Source organism: Pinus tabuliformis, chromosome 3_2 (assembly GCF_031772625.1).
Source record: "Pinus tabuliformis cultivar Carrire ecotype Pingquan chromosome 3_2, CPIR1, whole genome shotgun sequence".
Classification (NCBI taxonomy): Eukaryota; Viridiplantae; Streptophyta; class Pinopsida; order Pinales; family Pinaceae; genus Pinus; species Pinus tabuliformis.
Window position 1 is genome coordinate 380,371,602 of NC_142302.1, and position 26,594 is coordinate 380,398,195.

The following is a 26,594-nucleotide window of genomic DNA, read 5'->3' on the forward strand; positions in this document are numbered from 1 at the left end:
AAACCCTCATCTGCTATACCGGTTTTCCTTCATTGGGTTTTTCCAGGGAAAATTGTCCAAAAATAATTGTGTCGAAATTCTTGTGTGTGCTATAGAATTTCTCAGTTTCTAGTATTTTATTTTCCACAGTGTTTTTATGGTGAAAAGTGCAGTTGTTCTTTTATTCGTTGTTTGCCGTAGCAAATAAACTGCATAATTAAATTTTCAGTTAGAAGAATAATTTCCAGTTGCTACAATAGATAAAAATTTCACAAACATTAAGGTTAAATGTAGAGAGAGAGGGCTTTTCATCTTCGATACATTTGAGACTAATTTAGAATATTAAATATTTGAAAATATGTACCTTTTATTCTTAGGTAAGTGGGTCACTTTAATATTCCTCCTAATATTTGTATTAATATTCATTGACTTAAATTATTCCTATTAATATTCATTGACTTAAAAAAAAACTTTAGTGACATACCCTTAATAAATCTTAATATAATAAATAATTATAATAAAATGTTAATGTCACTTAATAAGATGTTAATGACACCCCTTTATGGGGTTTTATCCCACAAATTGGGTTTCCCATTTTCAAGCGTGAATACCTCTTGAACCGTAAGGAACTGTGTGGCGTGCCACATACCACCGGAAAGAGTTTTTCGAGAAGAATCCAACAAAGGTGGTTTGGAAATGAGAAACCACGAATTTCCATGTCAAAGTTAACCTTCGAAGATTGGGGTAGGTCCTGGTGCCTCCTGGTGCTGCTTGGGTTGACATTAGTGACAACCACTTATCAACATAACACCCTTTCGAGAAAAATGTAATTGTAAAAAGAATTATTTTGAGCCTAGAAAGTCCAGGAAATGCCACAAGTACAAGTCGGCCCTAACAGTTACAAGTCGACCTAAAGGATGGAATTCGACGCTTTGAGAAGGCTATATAAAGAAGCAGTTCGACCTCATTTGGACACATTCATCCATGTTAGTTTTTGTAGCATCAGATGGTGTTCTTGTCTCGAAACTTTGTGGAGAGGCTAAAACACAAGAGTTCTCTAAAACCCAGAAATCGTTTATGGAAATTCCACTTAATTAAATTAATTGACCATCATTTAAATTTTTTCTAAGTCTAGCTTAGGAAAATTGGTTAATTAATAGAGAAAGGTGAGAATTCTCTAGAAACTCACACAAATCGACTTGCAGATGATCTCAGCCATTGATTAAGTTTAAATCTTGGTCATTGGAGTCCCCACTGGAGATTATAAGAGGAGGTCGATGGGTAGTTGGAGAACACACCAGTTGCAGATACTTAGTGATCAAGACAGTTCGATTTCCCAGTGGTAGGTGATTCAGAGATGAAATCGAGCTAGTGATCGACTAGCAAGCGGCAAAGGGGCAACACAGAGATTTTCTGGAGGAGTTTCTAGTTCCAAAAGAGTCAAAAGAGGAGGCTGAAATTATTCTTCAGGAGGCTGCGCATGGGCTACTCAATGCCTCAAGAAGGTAGTTTGATTTAGCTGTGGGGAAGATCAATTCATCATCTAGAGGCTAGGAAAGTCCTCCAGAGTGTTGGAGAGTCACTTCTAGTAGTAGAGACAGGCAGGACAACTTACTGTGATAGGGTATTTCAGCCACATGTGTGGAGGCCTACATGGGAGAAGCATATAAGGGTCTACGCAAAGGTTGGACAACTAACCTTTGAGAGGGAGTCAGTTGCCGGGATTGCTTGACGAGGAGGGTAAATTCGCTTAGATAGTTTTGCCAGTATTTCTCTCAGATAGAAATGCCAGTTTGGTGTCATTTTATTGTACTCAATTTTTGCTGCTAAATAACAATAAAATCTTCAATTGCTGCACTGGAGTCTGGTTTTCCCACATTGGGTTTTTCTGGGGACAACTGTCCAAAAATAATTGTGTCATTTTTATGTGTCTGTGTTATCAATTTCTTAGTTCCTATTTTTGCTTCTGCAATATTTTTTATGGTGAAGAAATTGTAGTGTGAATAATTTGTTATTTTGTCATAAACAACATAAATTGCATAATTAGTATATCAAGTAGAAGAATTATTTCCAGTTGCTGCATTTCAAGGAATTTTTGTAATCCACAAGTTCGATTTATTAAGAAAGAAGTTCGATCTGAAGCTGGGAGAAGCAAGACAGAAGAGCAAAGGTCTAGGAGAAGGAAGAAGGACGAAATATCTTGTTTTTGGGCTCTATCTCTCACATGTGTGAAGTTCTAGGGTTTTTGGTGTTGTAGAAGGAGGCCGAAGTTGCAGGTCCGAGTTGCAGTAGGATGAAGTGCAGAATCTTGTAGCTGGAAGGATAAAACCCTACCTTAACCTCGTTGAGCTTGGGAAGAGTTGTTTTTCTCTAGAAAGGTCTCAGCGGGAGGTAGAATTAGGGTTTCCAGAAAAGCTGCAAGGCCAAAATTGCAAGGTCAAAGTTGCAAGACGAGATGTAGTATTGAAGCTGACAAGTTGAAGTTGCAGTTTGAAGCTGGTTGGTGCAAAATCAAGGAAATACTTGTGGAACGACTGACTTGGTACTTGGAGAAGGACTTGGTCGAGGGTTTGGGTCTTTGTCTTTCATTTTGAAGCAAATTCTATAAGAACAGAAGAGTGTACTGGGTTTTCCCCTTGAAAGGGTTTTTCCCTGGCTAAGAGCCAAAATTTTGTGTCCTCTATTGTTGTTGTTTCATTCTTGATATTTGTTTGATGAAAAGATCTAACTAAAGAACACAAGAAGGATAACTAAATTCACAAGCAAATATTAAAGTTAAGGAAAATAAGATTCAATAAGCTGCCACTTTACATTTTCCAAAAATTGTTCCCCCAACTCTGATACCATGTTGAATTTTTGCTAGGGCATCATAGAACAACACAATCACAACTTCAACAGATCATTATTAGTGTTCATATAACATTTAACAATATTATTTAGGCAGTCTATACATTCTACCATCAAAACATGAAAAGAGCAGTAAATATAATCATGAGACAAGAGACACAAAAAATTTAGGCCTGAGACTAGGGAAAAACCCACAAGGGGAAAACCCATAAATCTTTCCTTATGCGAGAGAGAGAGTTTCAGATTCATTAATACATCAGAAATAATCATAGCAAAATAATAACCAAACTAGTAACCAAGATCATGATCAAGTGCCATGTCAAAAGTCAAACTCCTGAAATTGGGGCCTCCTATAATTTCAGCGCACTGTAATTTCACTGGATTAGAGATGAATGAGACAAAAAAAATTGCGTCCAAATGAGAAGAAATGATCTCCTTTATATAGCCTTCAAGTGGGGTTCGAATGGGTGCCTCTAACAGTTCTAGCCGACCTGAATTTTATTGGAGCCGACTTATCATCTTTTTAGGAGGCATAAATATATATTAAATTTTCAATTTTGTCATAATGAAAATACTGACAATGGCTACCATATTTTCAACAACACTCCCTAATAGGGTTATTGATCTTATATACCTGAAGTTTGTAGCACCTTCCAACTTTTTTTCTATCTTAGTATAGGAACCCATGGTTATAGATCTAGTCAAACAATCAGATTGTAGAAGTAGGTATCTTCGAGAGTGATCCCAATGCCCTTTTTCCTTCACCACAACTCTGAAACCATGTTGATTTTTAAGGTGCAATCAAGACAAGCACAATTTTCTGCCAAACAATTACTTCCAATAATACAATTTATCTCTTTAGCACATTCCAGATCATTAAACAATTAAATTTCAGGAAATTTCAACCATAAATGCAGTAGGGCAGTAGAGACACAGTAAAAATAAAGATTGACAAAGAGACTCAAAAAATTATCTTGAGAAAACCCAAACCAGGGAAAAACCCAACAATCTTTTCTTAGGAGAAATTATCCAATTCAATCAAATGTACATCTGAATTTTCCAGTCAAAACATAGTCAAATTGACCACACCACTTTCCAAGTCAAACTTGGTCAAAGGAGAGAGAAAAGTCAGACTTCTATTCAGCTAGTCAAATCTGGTCAACAGGCCGCATTTCGACCTCTGCTACTCCTGGTCAACTATGGTCAAAGAGGTCGAATTTCGACCCTGCAACTTAGAAAATTTGTTCAAACTGTCATTGTTGACCCGCAGTCAACGCTGGTCAAACAAATTCGGTCAATGTCCAGATTTTTTTCCCAGAGATTGTGTCAACGTCCAATCAAATATGCCTAGAATATTTGGTCCAATATCGAGTCAAAGCAGCCCAGAAAATGCCAAAGTCAACGCTGGTCAATGAGTCAAACTTTAGTCCAGAATTCGGTTGTCAACCTTAGACTTCTTTTGCTCCTTCGCACGTGTGAACAGATGACTAATTGCTCTTGTGTGAGATCCAAATTGATGCCAAGTAAGGAGGTCAAAATGACAAAATGCTAATATATATGTGTCCAATCATGTGGGTTTTAACCAAGGGTCAAACCCTTTCAACTAGTGGGCCGACCTGAGTTTTGGAGCCTTCATGAACAATAAAATAATAATTTGTTTTTCTTTGACTTTGCTTCCTTTGTCCACTCTGGCCACCTCTTCTTTTACTTGTCAAAAGGGTGCATACCTAAGTTACCAGAGACGTTGGGCTAACCTCCCTAAAATGTCGTTCGGCGTTTCAGATTCGGAAACCGGTACGAAACGCATAAAAAACGGCACAAAAACATATTGTTAGCGTTTCAGAATTTGTTGGAATCCGAAAACATTTTTAGGGCATTTTTCGTAAAAAGCATCTATTTCTGATAATTTTTAATACGTTTCAGATTTTACCGAAACTAATCCGACCAAAACAAGAATGTATTGGGATTTTTCAATGGCCGCTGAGAACGGTTTTCACATTTTATATTTGATTTTCGTTGTGCTTTTTATGAGGTTGTTTTCCCATTTTATAACCTTTACCTAGTCGGCATTTGTCATTTTCCTGGAGCCGTCATTTTCATCTGCGTTTATCATTTTGGACTGACTGTGGAGGGACCCAACCCGCGAGCGATTTTCAGTCTTGACACTGTGAGCGAGCCAACAAGCCCTCAGCCTGTGAGCGACTGTGAGTCTTGACATTGTGAGAGAGCCATCGAGCCCTCAACCCGCGAGCAAGTAGTGTGGACTCTAGAGCCCTCAATCGAATGTGTCACTCAGTCATTGTGGGAGCCTGAGCCGATCTTGAGAGTCGAGCGGAATAGTGTAAGTGTTCACTGTTCAAGGCTCATTTTAATTTTTGGCATGGCAATATCGGAAGTCCATTTTGAATGCTAATTTCTAAACCCTCGGGCCTCTATTGGACAACCATTATGGTAAACTGAAGTTCATTATATGTAGATAATAACATATTTCATTAGAAATCATTTTCAGCAAAAACAATGTGCCATCCAATCTCTAAAGATTTGTAGTTGACAATCGTACAACAAACCCTTGATCAGTTATATCAATGATTCGGTCCACTAAAGCATTCCTTCCCTAACCTGAGATAAAATTCTCCACATCGACTTGGAACAAGGGACTTTCCATTTTCTGAAAATTTATCCTACAATCCACGTCCTACAAATATGTTGATTTTGACCATATGACATTTACTGTTAAGTAAATTGTAGAGTAAGGGTTCAGCTGAAGGAGAGAGCTCTCAACAGTCTTGTTGGCTAATTGCATAGAATACATAATTATTCCCTCATTGGAGTCACCAAAATGGAAGTGTTGAGATTCAACTTTCAAGCAATGGTGTGACTTCTACATGATTGTATTTTAACCTGAACCTTGCCTTCTTGGCCTAGGGGAAAATATGAAAACACACACTTTTTGGAACATGTTAAATCATTTGCCAATAATATGGGAATTCTGTAATAAAAAAGGGACTGCAGTGGCTACCTAAAGAGTCACATTTCCTGCCAAATAACTCATTGTATATCCTGCATAAACACAACATTTTAACCTCGGCAAAGCAATGGTGGGTCCTCTTCAAAATGACATTTTAAACTGAATCTTCTTTGCTTGCTTAGGAGAAGATTTGAAAATCCATTCTTCTAGAGCATGTTATATCAGTTGCTAACGATAAGACTGCACTGCCTATTTTTATTCTTTAGATATAATCTAGATTCTAAAATATGAATGGTAATATGAAATTCTTATTTTGTTTATATCTATCTATATATATATGTGTGTGTGTGTGTGCCGTTTCCTGCCATATCGTATCCAGATTTTTTGAAAATTTGTCGTATTCGTTTCAAACCCCGTATCTGTATCCGTTCGTGTATCTGTTTCAGTGCAACTTAGGTGCATACATGGTTATGGATCATGTTTCACCTATCCTCTCATTTAAAAAAGTTGTACACATGGTTACAAATGGCTTCTTTTGCCTTTTCAATAATTTCCCTCAGAGAAAGGGAGGATGGTGTTTTAAAGAAGGTCCTTATCTCCTTTTCTTTTTCATCCATTGTTTGGGAACATTTATGACCTAAAAGCATCTACCATTCCTTGCTTGAGATTATATGTCTGTATAGTATCCTTTTGAAATTTGTTGTTGACATAACCATGCGTTTCATATATTATGTAGATGGACATACATGACAAGCAGGAACAAACTATAATCTTAGATGTCTAGACGGTTGTATCTTTTCTTTCTATTCAATCATCTAAGGCTCTTTTTCTTCTCATTTTGCTTTCAGTCATTGGCGAAACATTGACTTTTGCTTTTCCACATGGTCTACCGATCCTCTCCAATGCAGAGTGGTGAGTGGTTTTATTTTTAGTAGCTACAAGTTGACGCTTATTATTTCATATTGATTATTTATTCTCTAGTCGGCAAGAGTTTTCTTTTGAAATTTGATTATAAATTGTCAAAATGAAAGATCCAATGATGAAATATGTAGATTCTTAGACTGTTATAACTCAAGGGACTATTTTAGTGTCAATTGTTTCCCTTTTATCCAACTAGGAACATATATGAAGGAACATAGTTGCATTTATTGGCGAGATGAAACATAATTATCCAAATCAAGTGTATAGTAAATGGAATTTTATAGACAGACAATTAGGCCCTGATCACCTTGGCCATTGTCAAATCAATCTTGAAGCACTTCTGCAAAACTTGTGAGCTATATTGTACTAGCTGAAAATGTTCCTAGAACAAATCTTGAACTGTCACACAATTTTAAGAGGTACTAGCAACACACGATACAGCCCAATGAAGGCCATAAAAGGAAGAATCTCAAACATTTCTGATCTATGGAGGATGTAGGTTCAACTAATTTATATATCATATCCTTCAAATGCATCTGCTTCAAGACCTGTTGGGCTAGCTTTGCTTGTTAGACATCGTTAAAATTCATGTGAAAGGAGTATACATCTGACCATAGCTATGCTACTGGAACATGACTCCCTCTATTTCCTGTTGTAGAGTTGTTTTGTAAAATTGAATTATATACAAATTTCTAGGAAGCCCTAAGAAACTTTTTGAATATTTTTAGGATCCAAAATCTTATGCCAATAATTTTTCACCACTTCCCAATATTTCCAAGAATTAGAAGTTTTTCTTGTCATTGCCATTTATTGCAGGAGTGTTCACAGTCAAGCCACGAGAGAACAAAAAAGCGAACTTTCATTTATTGAAATATACACATAAAAAATATGTATTTCTACAAATGTTTTTTATTAATTAAAATGTTTATATTGATATATACATCAAGGTACGTACACACACATACATGCACAAATACGCATATACAGATATACATACATGTATGCATGTATTTTTTGGTATTTTGAGTAAAGTTGGGATTGATGAGGCTGGAAGTAATGATATAGTTACACATACTAGTACTTATTCAAGTAATTGACAAGATATTGGGCCTTGCAAACCCTTCATAATACACTATTTGTTATGTAAAACTTAGGGTTGATGTTTGGGCTGTTAGGCCTGTTGTCACCTAGGATGCACACCTAGATGAATGTGGGAAAAGTCCCTAATCCCTCTAGGTGTGGCCTTAAGGCGAAACGCTCAAAGAAGAGGTTGTCACCTGATCCTAACTTGCTCCGTTTAGACTCTCTCCTAGCTAAGTCAAGTGGGGAGGTCCCTAAAGAAAACTCTAAAGGAAAACTTGATAAGGATAACAAGCTCTAGGAGATTATGATGTTAATATGATTAGTTAAGGCTTCACCAATTTAACAACTCGAATTATATGAGATTAATTAGCAAGTATGAATAATTAAGAGCATATAACAATCAATCAGTTATATTTAACATGATATCATGCAAGACAAATATAATTAGACCAATATAGTGCCAAATATACTTGCAAGAAATATATGCTCACAAATAAATCCACAATACTTGCAAATATGATATATCAAGAAGATCAACAAGTTGCACAATTAGAGAAGCTGCAAGGCAAGAGGTTAGTGAACCACACAAGAGATTATATATAACTTTGAGATATGAGCAATAAATGGATTTAGAACTTGCAAGGAAATAGAGCTTGTACTTTAAAGAGATATATGCTCAATATGATGAAATAACATTAAAGGACAATTGGCAAGAGCATGTAAATGAACAAGTACAAGAATATAAATCTAAGTTGCATGAAACGCCAAAACCTTTCGGAGTTTCCGAAATGGGTATGTTTAGAAACGTCACCTCCCAAAAATAGAAACGTCGGCCGAAAAGTCATATATATATATATATATATATATATATATATATATAGATATATATATATATACATATAAGTGAATAACAAATTATCTTGCAAGAAAAAAGGGAAGTAGACCCATAGATGACAATTTAGAAGGAAAAACAAGTCTATATTAATTCTCTTAGATGATTACATGATGGTCAAGTTTCGGTCGAGTTTCGGCCAAGTTTCGTAGTTTCAAGTACGGGTACGGCCCGAAATGCCGAGTTCCTAGAAGTTTCGCGCAGCATAGATATAAATGAAACACTTGCAAATTGGATGAAATGTTCACAACTTAACTTATATAATAACTAATTGTGTGAAAGATGCAAACAAGTGTATGTGAAGTGTGTGAGGCAAAGTGGTCTTGGTTAATTTTAATTAATGCCTAATCTAAGGTTTGACTTCCCCTCAACTCCTTCAACTTGGTAAGGAGTGAGGTTGTTGCATGAAGGCTAAGTGAGGAGGCTAAGGCCTCATTAACAATACCCCCTTAGGACTTCAAAACAACTCGTTGTGAAAATGCCACAATCAGAATCCTATTGCGGCAACTGGAAATTATTCTCCTAATTGTTAATTAAATTTAACAATTTATTTATTGTTTCCTACTGCAAATATTGAATAACTCACACTGCAATCTACACAAATAAAATTGCGGAAGAATAAATGTTGGAAGAAATTTTAGCACACACACATAAAAATAACTCAATTATTTTTGGACCAAAGTCCCCGAAAAAACCCTACTTGGGAAAATCGGTGCAACAACTGAGGGTTTTATTATTATGCAGCAGTGAAATAATATGAGTACAACTAGATGTCGAGACTGGCAATTTGTTCATTTGGGGTAGCATCAGATGTGCTCTAGCCACGAAAATTGGTGGAGAGGCTAAGGCACATGAGATCTCCAATACCCAGAAAGGGTTTGGGCAGATTCTAAACAGTTTGGGAGATATTAAAATAATTAATATTTTTAATGGAGTCCCTAAGTCTAAACTTAGGGAAATTAAAATATTAATGTGAATTAATATAAAACTGTGTTAGAATGGTCCAAAAGTCATGGATCAAGCCAGATCTAATATTAGCCGTTGATTAGGGACTTAATCTCGGTCGTTGAATTGTCAACGAGAAAAGTATAAGAGGAGGCTTGAGGGTCACTTGGAGAACACACCAAGAGATCAAGATTTCGACTTTCTGGGGTTGGGTTTGCTGAGAAAGTTGAGAGAGTGATCAGAGTTGCAGCTGAGGGGTAGTGAATACAGAAGCAGAGAGGCAGAGATAACACTGGGAGGATCAGCGCAGTAGCCGGAGAGAGGGATGCAGAAGCAGCCAAGGGTTCACGCAGAGCTAGCCAGGGCTCACGCAGAGCCAATTAGGAGTTGCGCAGTGCCTCAGAGGGCCAACATGGGTGATGCAAAGGGCCAGAGGGTTGATGCAGTGCCTCCAGAGGCTGACACGGGGCTAACGCTGGGCCAAAGAGAGGCTGACGCAGTCCCTAGAGGCTGACATTGGGGTTTTCGTGAGGCAGATTGGAGCTGTGGAGCTGCCGAAGTGCTTATTCGGGGTTTCAGCTAGAATATCTGCTTCCGAGTAGAGAGGTACTACTGCCGAGATTTTTCTCTGTTGGGTGAGCCGGATTTGGCACCCAGATTGTATTCTGAAACTGCTTAATAAATCAAACCCTCAAGATAGCTCCACTGGTTTTCCCGCATTGGGTTTTTCTGGGGACATTAGTCCAAAAACAACGATGTCACTTGTGTGCTTGTTTCTATTTCCTTCAGTTGATGATCTGTACTGTGTTGAGCATGCATTTGTATTTATTTCCAGTATTTACATGGTAAATAACCTGTTAATTAACAGAACAAGTAGGTAGGAATAAATAAGTAAAACGCATGAAGGGTTTCTAACGTGTCAGACTTAGAAATTCCAACATGGTATCAGAGCATGGTTGCAGATCACAAGAGAACTGAGGGCATCAGCTGAACAGAGCAGTAGCAACAAAAAATAGTGGTCCTGAGTGACGGAAGTTGTTCCTAGCAGAGTAGCAGCAAGGAAGGGGTGACGCAGTGCCTGCGTCATCAAGATTGAGCCGGGAAGAGGCAACGCGGAGGCTGAGGGAGGCAAAGGCAGGCTCACGCAGAGGCCAAGAGGGCTGACGCAGTTGGCTGAGGAGGCTAATTTGCCGGTGTCGGGATTGCGTAGAGCCTAGCAGCGCTAACCTTCAGGTTGTTGGGGTTTAGGAGGCTGTGGGTAAGTTGCAAAGTGGAGCTGGTGGGGTACTGTAGTTAGAACAGTACCTAACAGGGCAAGACCAAGGTAGAGGGAGTTGCTGCTGAGGTGGATTTCTAGCCAAGGAATCCAGATCAGTGTTGCAGTTGCACAGATGACTGGAGAGGGGCATCTCGACATTGGCAGAAGGGTTTCTAGGAGGGGAATCGAGGCTTAGAGGCGTCATACCGAGAACTTCCAGGAGGGAAGTAGAGGAGCAGCGAAATGGCACTACACGGAGTAAGAGACCAGGACAGACTAGACGGAGCCTCAAACTTCATAGTCTGGAAGGCCAGAATCTTATTCGTACTAGATAGGAATCATGTCAAGCACTTCGCCTTGAGGACGATAGATATCCCAGTTGACCCAGCTGATAACGACAAGTACGAGGATGCAATGGCGAGGGCTAAGAGTATCATCCTTGACGAGGTCAAGGATCATATAGTACAACATATTGCCGAGAAGAACATGGCACAAGAGATGTGGGAGGCCCTGACTAAGTTGTATCGGCATACTTCCGTGCAGAGGAAGATGCTACTAGAAAATCGGCTACGATCATACCAGATGAAGAAGGGAGAACAGATCAACCCATTCCTCGGTCGATTGAAGGAGATCCGGGATCAGCTAACTTCCATAGGGGCAATGCCAGATCCAGAATTGATGGTGAGAACAGCCCTAAACGCAGTGTCAGAAGACTGGGAGGTGTTTGTCCAAAGCATAATAGGTAGGGCGACCCTTCCAGATTGGGAGGAAATGTGGGCTGCTCTTCGCCAAGAAGAGATCAAAAGGCAGAGCAAGGCAAGAAGCAACGACAAAGGGATCAAAATCAAGGAGGAGGAAGATGTTGCCCTAGCATCTGAGCGAAAGCAGGAGAAATAGAAGAAGAAGGACCTCTCCAAGGTCAAATGCTTCCACTGTGGGGAGTTGGGTCATTATGCGACCCAGTGTCCAAGGAAGAAGAGTAAGAGAGAGGCCTCCGAGACCAAGACAACGTCAGCAAGGGTAGAGAAGGAAGTGGAGACAGACAATGATTGTGTCATGAGTGCTCATGTGCCACTTCAGAAGAAGTGGGGAGACATCGAGCTGTAGTCAGGAGGACTATAAGCGATGAGGGGTAGGATCCTCGAGGTACCCAGCCTCTTGGATTAGACCTTGCTATAGGAGCCCCAAAGAGGAGTAGTAGTACTGGCGATGTCAGTAGAGACGGATGCGAATGGAGCGACAGAGGGAGCTACAGTGTAGGATTCCCAGGACAACGCAAGGCTAGTAGGTTGCAATAGTGCGAGAGGCACGGGAGTGTTGCACCAGTGCAGGATGGCACACATAGGTGTGCAATGGTGTGAGATGCAAAGATTTGTTGCAGCAGCGCAGAGGTCAGAGAGGGAGCACTTGTCAGTGACAAAGGGAGCTTCATCATCAGGAGTGTTTCTAGCCTGACAAAGATGTCAGAGTTGGGAGATCAGTTACTTACTTCTCAGTAACTAAGTTGCAGTGCAACAGTTAGCAGTGGTAGTGCTATGGGCATCACGATGCAGCATGATGAGAGGGGTTGCAATGAAAATGCAGCAATGGCGGTGGCAGGGCCATCGGCAACAGTGGTAGTGGCAGCAGCACGGATGCAGAGGGAGTTGCAATACGGATGCAACAGTGGCAATGGCAAGGACATGGGTAGCAATACAAGATGCAGCAGTGCAGAGGATGTTGGGCAACATGCCTAGCATTAGCACAGACTGATGCCAGATGATCAGAGTGATACTTAGTGAGTTTTATTACTAGAGCATAGTCCTAACTAAGAGGGAGTGTTGATTTCAGGGAGCATTGGATGTGCTCTAGCCGCGAAAATTGGTGGAGAGGCTAAGGCACATGAGATCTCCAATACCCAGAACGGGTTTGGGCAGATTCTAAACAGTTTGGGAGATATTAAAATAATTAATATTTTTAATGGAGTCCCTAAGTCTAAACTTAGGGAAATTAAAATATTAATGTGAATTAATTAGAATGGTCCAAAAGTCATGGATCAAACTAGATCTAATCTTAGCCGTTGATTAGGGACTTAATCTCGGTCGTTGAATTGTCAACGAGAAAAGTGTAAGAGGAGGCTTGAGGATCAGTGCAGTAGCCGGAGAGAGAGACGCAAAAGCAGCCAAGGGTTCACGTAGAGCCAACCAGGAGTTGCACAATGCCTCAGAGGGCCAGCGTGGGTGACGCAGAGGGCTAGAGGGTTGACAGAGTGCCTCCAGAGGCTGACTTAGGCCAAGCCGTAGTGACATTGGGCTAACACTAGTCCAGAGAGAGGCTGACAGTCCCTAGAGGCTGATGTTGGGGTTTTCGTGGAGCAGATTGGAGCTATGGAGCTGCCGGAGTGTTTATCCAGGGTTTCAACTTGAATATCTGCTTCCAAGTAGAGAGGTACTACTGCCGAGATTTTTCTCTGTTGGGTGAGCTGGATTTGGCACCTAGATTGTATTCTGAAACTGCTTAATAAATCAAACCCTCAGATAGCTGCACCGGTTTTGCCACATTGGCTCTCTGGGGACATTAGTCCAAAAACAACGGTGTCACTTGTGTGCTTGTTTCTATTTCCTTCAGTTGATGATCTGTAATGTGTTGAGCATGCATTTGTGTTTATTTCCAGTATTTACATGGTAAATAACTTGTTAATTAACAGAACAAGTAGGTAGGAATAAATCAGTAAAACGCATGAACGGTTTCTAACGTGTGAGACTTAGAAATTCCAACACAATTGTATAGAGAAATACTGGCAAGAAAATCTAGTGAGGAAATTTCCTCACTCCACAAGCAAATTCGGGCTCTGACCTCGGCTCAAATTGAGCTGTCCAAACTGGCTCTGCGTAGATACTACGTCACCCTAGCGCATTCACTTCTGCACTCAGCTCAAACCAGCTTATCCTTAATCCATCTGGGCAGTTGTTGTCTGGGAATCAGAGCTAAGGTCGACGAAGATTGAATATCACCTCATTGGGTTGAAGGAAATGATTGCTCCCTCTATGATAAGAATGATATTCACTTCTACATGAAGATGGATCTTGAAGATTGTCTACTACTTATTCAACAAGATCAAGAGTCAAGGGTTCTTAGCTGCACTTACAAGATCACTTAATGATGATAATGCATGGATCATTGATAGTGGAGCATCAAGGCATATGACATGGGAAAGTAAACAACTACAAACTCTATCAAAGGAACCATCTTCCCATGCAGTGGAATTGGGAGACAACAAAAGCTATGTTGTTAGAGGTCTGGGATCAACATCTTTGAAGCTGGAGAATGGAGCAAAACTACATCTCAACAACATACTATGTGTTCCAGGTTTGAAAAAGAATTTGCTTTCAATTTCATACTTAGAAGATAAAGGGGATAGAGTTGCTTTTGTTGATGGAAAGGTCTTGGTTTGGGGAAGGATTCAAGTATTGATAAAGCTAAGGTTATTGGAGTTCATGAAGGAAGTTTGTATAGAGTCATTACACCACCTCCTCAAGCCCTAGTTCATATGGAAATATGTTAGGCCCCTATAATACTAGTGATTCCCCCATTACTATTGTCATTGTATCCCTTATTGTTATTATTGTGCCCCTATTGTCCCCATATTGTTATTAGTATGCCCCATAGAAACCCACTATTGTTATTTTTGTGCCCTTATGTTATTACTGATATGTCTGCTTGATTATATTGTGACCCCTTAGACTCTTATATATAGAAGGGAGGTTTAGTCATTTGTATCATCCAAGAATTATTCATTTGTGTAATGTAAATGAGGTTGCCCCCTCGAAAAGGCTGAATTCTAAGGCGTTGATCTATATTTTCTATCTTTTTGTGAGTTGTTTTCCTAACATTTGGTATCAGAGCTTTGGATTCTAGGGTTTCACTGCTCCAAATAGGTCATCGTGGCATTTTCGCTATAATGTTTTTTCTGCGACGTTTCAAAAGCTACAAAAAAAAACCCATTTGAGCTGAAATCGTTCTAAACTTCGGGTCCGAATTTCAGAGCTTGTCTCGCTATATTTGCGGAGATATGATCTGAGGAAGTTAGGGTTTTTGCAGACTCCTGAATTACATTCCAAACAGGTGACCTGGGGAAAATTGTCATAACTTTTGTTTTGAGCATCAGATTGAAATTTCGTAAGAAGTTTCAGAAAGAGGACGGCCTGTAGTTTTCTGTGTATCAGTTTTAGGTACTAAGGTCGAAACAGTGACACGTGGCACGTCATACAAGTTCGCTCTACTGAACTAGTCTATAATCAGGTCACCATGGGAGATTTGGCATAACTCTTCCTTGGAGAATCCAATCTTGATCAGACTTGCGGGGTTAGAAAGAGGACTCAAAGGGCTACCGCAGGACGAGATTTTAGATATTCGAGATCCACAGTTACAGAGATACAACAGATTCAATATCGAGCTCTTACAAAGTGAAAAAAAGGTGTGTAGTTTTTTTTAAATTTTGCATAAGATTGGTTTGAAAAATTAGTTTGAAGGAATTCAAAGGGAATAGTGAAGAATTATTAGCATTAATTAATGCCCCGAAGAAAGAAAATGGAAACACCTAGTAAGCAACCTGAAAGCTCTACGATGACTCGTGAAGAAGAGGAAGAAATGCAACATGATATATCAAAATTACAAGACCAAGTACAACAAATTTCACTCTCACTAAAGGTAAATGAAGCCAAGATGAATGGCGTGGAAGCTAATATGAATGGCATGCAAGTTAAGATGGATGGCGTGGAAGCTAAGATGGATGGCGTGGAAGCTAAGATGGATGGCATGGACGATAAGATGGAAGAATTGAAGATAAATTTGAATAAGTTGCTACAAGAAATGGTCACTAATGGTGAAAGAGTAGTAAAGGAAACTCATGATGAGAATAAAAGAAATGTTAATCGTGATTTCATAGACTCTAATGTTGGATTGAAGACCCACCATGTTCCAAAAATCGATATGACAGAGTTTGATGGCAAGGATCCCAGAACATGGATACTACAGATGGAGCATTTTTTTGATTTCCATAATGTGCAAAACACACAAAAGGTACGTATTGCAACTTTATATTTCGAACCAAATCAATTTGTATGGTATCGATGGCTTTGCTCTCGTAAACAAATTGTCACTCGGGCAATTTTTACGAAAGAAATAATAGCATATTATGAAGATACAAAAAGAAACACCTTTTTTAGCCAATTGATAAATCTCAAACAAAAGGGTTCAATGATGGAGCACATTGAGGACTTCCAAAAATTGAACATAAGGGTAAAATATATTCCAGAGGAGCATAGGATTGATGTGTTCATAGGGACCTTAAAGGATAATATCCAACATGAGGTTCGCCTTTGGAAACCTAATTCATTGGAGAAGGCATTCAGGTTAGCAAAAAAAATGGAAAGAAAAATTATGGCAACCAGGAAGTCTGCCACTCACAACTATAAAGATGGAAGTGTTGTTGCCCCTAGCCTTCCACAACCTACAAGGTTGACACCACAAAAATTGGAAGAAAAAAGAGCAAAAGGGCTTTGTTACAGTTGTGATAGCAAATACACTAAAGGTCATAAGTGTGCTGAGAAGAAATTATTCTACATAGATTGTGAAGAGGAGGAAGAAAAGGAACAAGAAATGTCAAAAGAAAAGGATATACTCCAGGAACAAACCCTAGATAAAGAAGAAATGAATCTGACCATATCTTGTAATGCATTGGCTGGAATTACCACTCCTCAAACTATTAAGATAGAAGGACATATCAAGAAGAAAAAGGTAATAGTGTTGATTGATTCAGGAAGTACCCATAATTTTATTCATTGTAAGATAGCAAAGGAATTGAATTGCTTCCTATATCCAGCACCAGAGTGTCAAGTGATGGTTGCAAGTGGAGGAACCATAAATTGGTCTGGAAAGTGCCATAATATCAAGCTATCCATGGGAGAATATGTATTGAATAGCCCAATGCTTTCCATTCCAATCAGTGTGGAAAAAGTTGTGAAAAAGTCACGATTTAATCCTAAAAACCCGATTTTTTGACCAAAACGATTAAATCGCACGATTTTTTGGCGACTTTTTGGCAAACGAAAAAATCGCGATTTTTTCGTTATACTCCCGATTTAATCGAGAGTCGACCCAAAAAGTCGGCCTCCCTTCCCAAGCCACGAATAAAAAGCCCGCAAAGGTGAAAATGGTCATTATTTTCGTTGTTTTCTCTCCCATTCGGTGTTGTGGAGATACATAGGGTTTGCCATTGCGTTAGAGGAGAATATTTGAGTTTTGAGGTGGAGATTTGGATTGTAACAACTAACAACCACCTACAGCCAGCTGCCATATACATTGATCAACAATCTGCTGTAGATTTCTCTTTTTATTGCTGGAGCCCGCTCTATTAAGGTATGTTACTATAATGCGAGATACTTGTTATTATTTAGTGCTGTCATGGTAAATCTGCGAGTATATTTTTCTTATCAAAGCTTTAACATGATGACTTTTTGTGGATAGACTCATAGAGGCTAAGTGGTAAACCGTAATATTATACAAATTTAGGAGCATCATCGTGAATGAATTAGAATTTAGAACTCATGGAATGTTGTGCCTATAATTACTTTGTCTGCCCAAGAACTGATGGTCCCATCACTACAATATCCTTTACATATCCCTCTAGGTCCACAGGATTTGAAAGTAAAAGTGAGGGCCCAGTCATTGCCAACAGCAGTCCAACTAAGCATGTCAACAATGGGGAATGGAGGTATGAGATGAGATCTACTACTGCTAACTAAATAGTAAATACAATTTTCTGCCTGGCGACTGTGAATAGTAGGTGTATAAGGGTGCTGCACTTGTAAAATCTGTTGCTGAGTTTACTCATTAAGAGGAACTTTAAACCAGGTCCAAGCACTATTTGAGTTCCATCCACTTCACTTGTTGTAGCCATGCATATCCTTTTTTGCTTCCTCAGGCTGCTCAATATGAAATATGCTGGAATTTGAGTTGGCAATCTTTTCAACTCCAATGCCTGTTGGCACTAGAATAATAGAATTACATTAATGTGCACACTTTCTTTCTCAACTTCAGACTGCTCGTCATTTTCAACTGCAAGTTCATCCTTATGAATGTCCAATTCTACTTGAATATTCAATAAACTTCAAAATAGCTACTATGTATTGTAATTTGTTTCTGAGTGCAATACAAATTATATTTTGCTGAGTTGAAGGCTGAAGCAATTTAATTTGTTTCAATTTTTTTTTGTGCCCAGGTTTAAATTCAAGTTCAAAGTTTAAAACAAAATGCCAAGGATTTTGGACGCTATGTGGGAATTTGGTGAACCTGATACTACACACGAAATTGGGGGGATCAATAGAATGTATTTGACTTGCAAGTTGTGTGGCAAGCATATGTCAGGAGGTATCAACAGATTAAAATTCCATTTGGGGCAAATTTTGGGGCAAAATGTTGACCTTTGCCCAAATACAACTCTAGAAATCATCCAACAGGCCATTCAATCATTGATGGATAAAGAGGACGGAAAAGACACCAGGGCAGCACTAAAAATCCAACTTGTAGGGGCCTTAAGAGTGGGGGGGGATTGAGAGTGGCAGTGCTTCTTCAGCATCACCTTCCTCACCCATAGGTCCCAACCCCTCATCTATCTCATCTTTTTTTTGTGCCTAGAACCACAGCGGGTGCAGAGCCTGGGATCAAATTAGCGATGAAAAAAAAGGAAAAGGCAGAAGCTGACAGGTTGGTCAGTAAGTGTCTTCTTTGGAGTGATGTTCCTTTCAACATTGCCAAGACAAACCCATTCTACCAGCCTATGTTTGATGCTGTTGTTGTCATTGACCCGGGGTACAAAGCCCCCACCTTTGCAGAATTGAGAGGGCCTCTTCTTCAAGATGAAAAGACTGATTGCACTGCTAGATTGGCAGAGTTTAAGGCATCATGGGAACAAACTAGATGCACAGTCATGTCAGATGGTTGGACTGACCAGAAGAGTAGGACCCTTTTTAACTTCTTGGTTAGTTGTCCCAAGGGGACAGTGTTTGTGAAATCTGTTGATGCATCTGCACACATTAAAGATGCACGTACATTATGTGAGTTGTTGGACATCTTCATTCAGGAGTTAGGCCAAAGCAATGTTGTCCAAGTCATAATAGAAAACGCTGCAAATTATGTTGCAGCTGGCAAGTTGCTTATGGAGAGGTATCCTAACTTGTTTTGGACACCTTGTGTTGCTCATTGCATTGACTTGATGTTGGAGGATATAGGTAAGATTCCTATTGTGAGGGATATTGTTGAATCATCCAAGAGCATAACAAAATTTATATATAACCGTGCATCTGTGCTTAGCTTGATGAGAAAATACACCAAAAACAAAGAGTTGGTGCGTCCTTCCATTACATGATTTGCCACTACTTACATATCTCTTCAGTTAATGTTGAATTCTATGTGGGATGTGAAGAGCATGTTTCTTTCAGCGGATTGGCGTTCTTTATCTATTAGCCGCAAACCAGAGGGAGAGGGCATATGCAGACTAGTTTCATATGATCAGAGCTTTTGGGCAGAAGTAGAGGAGGTGTGTGCCATTTCAGAACCTTTGGTAAGGGTTCTTCGGTTGGTTGATGGAGACAAACCCGCAATGGGCTACTTGTATGAGGCCATGGATAGGGCCAAAGAAGCCATTCATGCTTATTATGAAGATAAGGGAGACGAGGGGTTAGAGAAACAATAGGTCATATGGAGAGTGATTGATCAGCGATGGAACAATACCCTCCATCACCCCATTCATGCTGCAGGTATCTACCTCAACCCTGCATTTTCTTACACCTGTGGTTTCAGATTTGATGCCAAGGTGATGGATGGATTCTTCACTTGTGTCAAGAGGATGGTGTCATCTGAGCAAGAACGTGAAGATATTTCTAAAGAAATGGAAATCTATAGGATGGGAGGTGGCACATTTGGTTTTAACATGGCTATTAAGAATAGGACAACCAAAATGCCAGGTAAGCTTCAGTTTGTTTCAAACTTTCAAGTTTAGAATTTCAATGTTTTTTTTATGCTTCTCATTTTTCTTTTAACTTGTAGATGCTTGGTGGACAAGCTATGGTGCCAGAGTACCCCATCTCCAAAAGTTTACCATTCGAGTGCTCAGCCAAACATGCAGTTCCTCTAGGTGTGAGCGCAACTGGAGTGTATTTGACAAAATACACAGCAAAAAGCGCAACAGGTAAAAAAATTTCAAATTAAATTTTTTGAATTCATTTGATTATTTTTAATATTTAAATTTTCTAAGTACTAATTTACAATCTATGACCCTAATACAGATTGGAGTCCCAACGCCTCAATGACATGGTCTACGTCTACTACAATTTTCAATTGTGGGTGAGACAGCTTTAGAAACCTACTGATGTGGAAGCCATCTCATTGGACAATATTGATACCACCTCTTCATGGAGAGACGAGACTGAGAGGCCGATCATGGACCCAATCCCGGATTGGTTAGGTGTGGATCTAGAGGATGTAGTAGTTGTAGGGGAGGGAGAGCTAGAGGTAGAGGAGGAGGAGCAACATCAGGGTCAGGAGGCACTGGCAGAGCTGGATGAGGATGATGAGGAGGAGTTGACACCATCTAGGATGGGCAGCAACAGCGTAGGACAGAGGCCACCTCTTTCATCGGCTTCTAGAGGATGATTGAGTCCATTTGTATCCCTAGGGGCAGGGCCTTCTTCCTCTAGAGGAAAAGGCAAAGTCGTTCCCTATTCCCATAAAAGGGGAAGAGGATCTCAATGACTGATTACCTGATGACTTTTAGATGACTCATGATATACATTTACTATATTTTTTGTTGATCTTTTGACTCTTGAGGGTTGAGACTCAGACAAGACTCAAAATTCAGGAGTTGATTCACTATTTTGATATGTGATGTAGCACTAGACTTTATATACATATTATATATTAGCTTTCTTTACATGTTTATGTGGAAATGCATTTATTTGATGTCGTGGATACTCTAAATGTTAAAAAAAAAAAAAAAAAAATGAATAATTTCGTGTTTTTTTAATTTTGCCGACTTTTTCAAAAAACTCCCGACTTTGCGGAGTTTTTCAACCTTTGGACCCTTGCTGAATTAATCCCGACTTCGACTTTTTCCACATTGATTCCAATGGGTGGTGCTGATGTTGTACTAGGAGTCCAATGGCTACAATCCTTGGGTACAATAGCTTTTAATTTTCAAGAACTTTTCATGAAATTTTGTGCGGAAGGAAAGGAAGTTGAATTAAGGGGTATTGCAGGGAAACCGGGAAAGATAATCAACTCTAACGGTATGACAAAGCTTCTAAAGAAGGAACAACGAGGTGTAATTGCACAATTATGTTCGCTAGAGGTTCCCACATCGAAATTGTCTATTTCTCTAGATCTCCAAAAAGTATTGGACAATCATTGCAAGGTATTTGAGACTCCCAAAGGTCTCCCACCTATTCGTGATCATGATCATGCTACTCATTTGATTCCAGGAAGTGTTCCTCTAAACATCAGGTCGCACAGATATCCCTATGCCCAAAAGAGTGAAATGAATGTATGGTTGCAGAAATGCTAGAGGCTGGTATAATTCAACCTAGTCAAACATCTTTCTCTGCTCCAGTATTATTGGTGCACAAGAAGGATGGATCATAGCGCATGTGTCCGGATTATAGAGAACTCAACAAGCTCACTATTAAAGATAAATTTCCCATTCCTGTCATTGATGAATTATTGGATGAATTGCATGGATCAATCTACTTCACCAAGTTGGATCTTCGTTCAGAATATCATCAAATCAGAATGAAGACTGAAGACATTCCGAAAACAGCATTTAGAACTCATGAGGGTCATTATGAATTTTTGGTCATGCCTTTTGGCCTTACCAATGCACCTTCTGCATTTCAAGGTTTGATGAATTCCATTTTCAAACCCTTCCTTAGAAAATTTGTGTTAGTATTTTTTGATGATATACTAATCTAGAGCAAGTCTTGGAAGGATCATGTTGAACATGTTAACAGGGTGCTCAAACTATTGGAGGAGAAACAATTATATGCCAAAAGCTCCAAATGTTTCTTTGGAGTACAAGAGGTGGAATATCTGGGTCATATTGTATCTCATGAAGGTGTTAAGGTAGACCCTAGCAAAATTAAAGCCATTAAGGAATGGAAAATCCCCACATCCATAAAGCATTTGCGAGGATTTCTCGGGTTGACAAGGTATTATCACAAGTTTGTTAAGAATTATGGGAGAATAGTAGCACCTCTAACAACCTTATGGAAGAAAGATGCATTTTCATGGACTCCAGAAGCAACAAAGGCCTTCGAACATCTTAAAGAGACAATGTGCCAAGCACCAGTCTTAGCTACGTCGGACTTCACAAAAACCTTTATTGTGGAATGTGATGCTTCAAGAAATGGAATTGGTGTTGTTTTAATGCAAGATGAAAGATCCATTGCTTTCGAAAGTTGTTCAATCAAGGGAAAGTATTTACACAAAGCTATTTATGAGAAGGAAATGTTGGCAATACTACATGCACTTAAGAAATGGCGACCCTACCTAATGGGAAGAAACTTCAAGAAAACGGATCATGATAGTCTTAAATACTTTTTAGAACAAAGATTATCCTCTGAAGTGCAACAAAAATACAAAGATGTTGGGTTATGACTTTGAAATCATCTACAAAAAAGGGAAGCAAAATGTTGTGGCAGATGCACTCTCAAGAAAGGATGAGGATGTGGAAGCATTGTTGTGCGCCATTTCTATTATCCAACCAGATTGGATAAATGGAGCAAGGGAGGAATGGAAGAATGACGAAGAAGTGTGGGCACTCATTCGAAAGATACAACAAGATCCCAATACATTTGATACACTTAGCGAGAAAAATGATTTGTTATGGTACAAAGATGCAATATTCCTAATTAGCTATGGCTAATTGGAATATTCGATTTTGTTCAATTTTTGCCTTCTATAGTTATTTGTTAATAAAAAAGTGAGGAAGGGGGACATAACTAACTTTAGAATAAAAAGTCACTTCCTAGGTAGCACAACGTTGTGACTTAAAGGGGAGCCAAGGGGGCCAAAGCGGGATGCAGAAATGGAGCCCATGCAGACACATGGAGAGACTGCGCAGGAGGGAAGAACATGTGGCAAGAGGAGAAGCACGCAGGAGGAGGTGAGCCTAGGGATTGCGAGAGGCAGAGGCTATAAAATAGAGAGGAGCCCCCTCATTTTGGATCATTCAGTTATGTGCATTTTGAGCTAGTCATTTCGACTTCTGAGCACGTTGGCTGTTTAGCTAGTTTGCAGCGCTGTTTAGTGCATTGAGTGTCTCCGTGTCGGAGATCTCACCCTTAGCCCCGGGGGACTTCGAGTGCCTACTCGAGCAAGGCATTTCCATCGGTATTTCAGCAGTAGTTCTATCAGCATTTCAGCAGCAGTTTCATCAGCATTTTGGAGGATTGCGCAGCACTTGGAGAGGGACGCAGTTTTTTTTGGTTGTAGTGTTGGATCAGGGTTTTGCAGGTGGAGTTATGCTGGGAGATTGAGCAGGGGTCCAGCTCTTGTCTCATTGGAGGATTTTGGCAGGGTTTCAGGTAGAGTTTAGAGGGGTTTTCTTCAGTGGCAACGCAGGGCATTGAGGAACTGTGCAAAACCCCAAGAGGGTGTTTTTCGGGGGTCGGCCATTCCAAGAAAGCTTCCTGGGTTTTTCTGGGTTTCTTGAGTAGAGCCCGAATCCAGAGTTTCAGCTTTTTCCGAGGAGGGGAGCAGCCCCAAATCATCATTTGTTTCCTAGCAGCAGCAACATCCATGCAGAGAGGCCATTCTTGTCATTCTGAGAGTATTTCTTCACTTGCCTTGTGCAAGTCGAGGTGCCATCTGTCTAATCATCTCTTGTACTCATTTTATTGCTCAGTATAATAAAATGGCTTAGCATTTCTTGCTGCATATCTTGTGTATCTGCTTATATTTCCGGTTTACATTATTATTTGCTGTTCCACTGCTATTTTATCACTTCTGGGTTATTATATCATTTTCACATATTTGGTTGGAGTTTTTTGAGGTTTGAGGAATATTCTGGGTTAGGAATATTACAGTGGTATCAGAGCATAGATTTGGCTCAGCCTGTGGAGCTAGCAATCTATGACACCAGGGGAAAAACCCTACATTTGTTACAGAGGTAGGAGGTACAGAGACACTGGACGTAGGTTGGAGAATACCTACAGGGAGGGAGACTGTGTTCCTATGGTGGACGCAGAACAGGTGGAGCCTGTGGTAGACGCAGAACAGAGAGAGCCAGTAGTGGACGCAGAACAGATGGCCGACGAGGACGGGAAGAGATTTGCGGATATGCTCCTCAAATCAGTGCAGGATTTGTCGAGGCAGATTGAGGTGATGGGGCAGAGATTCACGGCAGTAGAGGCCAAACAGCGTGAGAGCCCACGAGTTTTTCAGATTGGTGAGGGATCAGGTGCATCCCATCACTTGCCAGAGCAGCGTGATACTGCGCAACAGGTGGCCTCACATGCCCCTACATGCTCTACCATGCCCACTTTCTTAGGAGCAGACACGGGGGCCGTAGCCCAGCAGGAGGCAGAGCCCGGACATATGGGCGATTATTTTGCAGAGTACCAGGCCTATGGGCAGGAGTTCAGGGAAGCCCTCTCATTCAGAGATTTTGTTCAGCTCCAGCGGGATAGCAAACCCCGCGACCATCACAGAGGGTACCGGCATTACCATGATGGCGACACCCACCGTGCAGCTAGTAGATTCCACTTGCCTACGTTTGATGGCTCATCAAACAGTTCAGCAAGGTCTTGGGTGGAGAAGCTGGACATTTATTTCCAGCTTAACCAGATGTCGGAGGCGGAGGCCATCAAGGTGGCAACATTGCATTTGGATGGCGAGGCCCAGGATTGGTGGTTTCTTGGGATGGTTACACTGGGGCACTCCACAGTGACGACGCATGCCGAGTTTGCCAGGAGACTGATGGAGCGATTTGATCAGAGGGATCCAGAGCAGCATTTCGTTGAGCTGACGAGTCTCAAACAAACAGGGATCCCAGAGACCTACATTGCAGATTTCTTGAGGGTCTCTGTGATGGTGCCAGACCTATCCACGTACGAAGCATCTATATGTATGTTGAGGGGTTAGCAGAGCCACTTCGGGGTCTAGTCAGATCCGCTAGACCGACCACCCTTTAGGATGCTATCAGTGGGATCCGGGACCTACAGGATGTCTTACCCAGGACCCGGACACCTTACCCCCAGAGACAGACTTTCCAGTCTAAGGGGAAGGATGTGAGGATTCCACCTCCAAAGGGGAATCCAGGACGAGTGCAGATTGACGATGATGTCAAGAGGGAGCTGAAGAAGAAGCGGTTGTGCTTCACATGTCAGGAGCCATGGGCACTAGGGCATAGATGTGCTGCTGGCAAGGCACATTTCATTGAGGTCTTCTCCGAGAGCAGTGGAGAAGAGGATGACGAGGAGGATGTGGAGGCAGGAGATAGCCATGCCATACAGGGACCTTTGCCACCTCCACCACCAGCAACAGGTGGTGCATCTTTTGCACCCACCGGAGGGGCCCTTGTAGCATTGCGAGGAGTTCCCAAGTATCTGACGCTACGCGTACGAGGGACAGTACGTGGCCAGCGCGTATCAGTTTTGGTTGATAGTGGGGCGACCCACAACTTCATCGATGCACAAATGGTTGAGCGGAGAGGTATTCAGACAGAGAGCTTCGATGGGTTTTCAGTATTGGTCCCAGGAGATCAGACCATGACGTGTGCTCATTATGTCCCAGAGCTTTCAGTGACGATGGGCACCTACACATTGACTGACCACTTTTTCGTGGTCGATATTCCGGACACCAACATGATACTGGGTGTTCAGTGGCTTATTACTCTAGGGAAGGTCACGACGGATTGGAAGACCCTAGAGATGGAGTGGGATGATGAGAAGACAGGGAGGCATGAGAAGATACGGGGACAACACACATATCTGCCTCAGACTGTGTCGGCTCATCGGATGGAGGCAGTCTTCTGGAAGGGAGACATAGAGTGGGCAGTGGAGCTGCGTGCATCAGAGGCAGGGACTACAGGGCAGACGGTACATCCAAAGATCTAGTCCATCCTTGATCGGTATGCCATAGTGTTTGGAGAGATTCCACCAGGACAGCCACCGGATCGGGGGTTTGAGCACACTATCGAGCTTGAGCAGGGCATCCAGGCAGTGATCACCACCCCCTATAGGCATCCCAAGGCCTATCGGGATGAGATAGAGTGGGCCATTCAGGAGTTGCTGGCTCTTGGGCACATCCGACCGAGCACGAGTCCTTTTGCTTCTTCTGTGGTGTTGGTGAAGAAGAAGGACGGTACATTGAGGATGTGCATTGACTACAGGGCCCTAAACAAGAGGACACTGAAGAACAGGTACCCCATACCCAAGATCGATGAGTTGATGGATGAGTTGAGAGGAGCACGGTTCTTCTCAAAGATTGATTTGAGATTAGGGTACCATCAGATTTGCGTGAGGGAGCAGGACATTCCCAAGACCGCCTTCAGATGTCATTATGGGCACTTTGAGTTTTTGGTGATGCCCTTCGGGCTAACCAACGCCCCAGCTACATTCCAATCTTGCATGAATCACATCTTTCGTAGTCACCTAAGGAAGTTTGTG

The 26,594-nt window shown here is 40.8% G+C and overlaps 1 protein-coding gene across 2 annotated transcripts in view; it reads left to right on the forward strand.

Annotated features, from left to right (window-relative positions):
* LOC149181004 (two pore calcium channel protein 1-like) overlaps positions 1-26,594 on the forward strand; it is a 534,602-nt gene that overhangs the window by 460,079 nt on the left and 47,929 nt on the right. For both annotated transcript variants that reach the window (XM_089416401.1, XM_089416402.1), the window contains one exon: positions 6,643-6,706. In XM_089416401.1, coding sequence (XP_089272527.1) covers positions 6,643-6,706 — 64 coding nt within the window. The remainder of the gene's footprint in view (positions 1-6,642; positions 6,707-26,594) is intronic.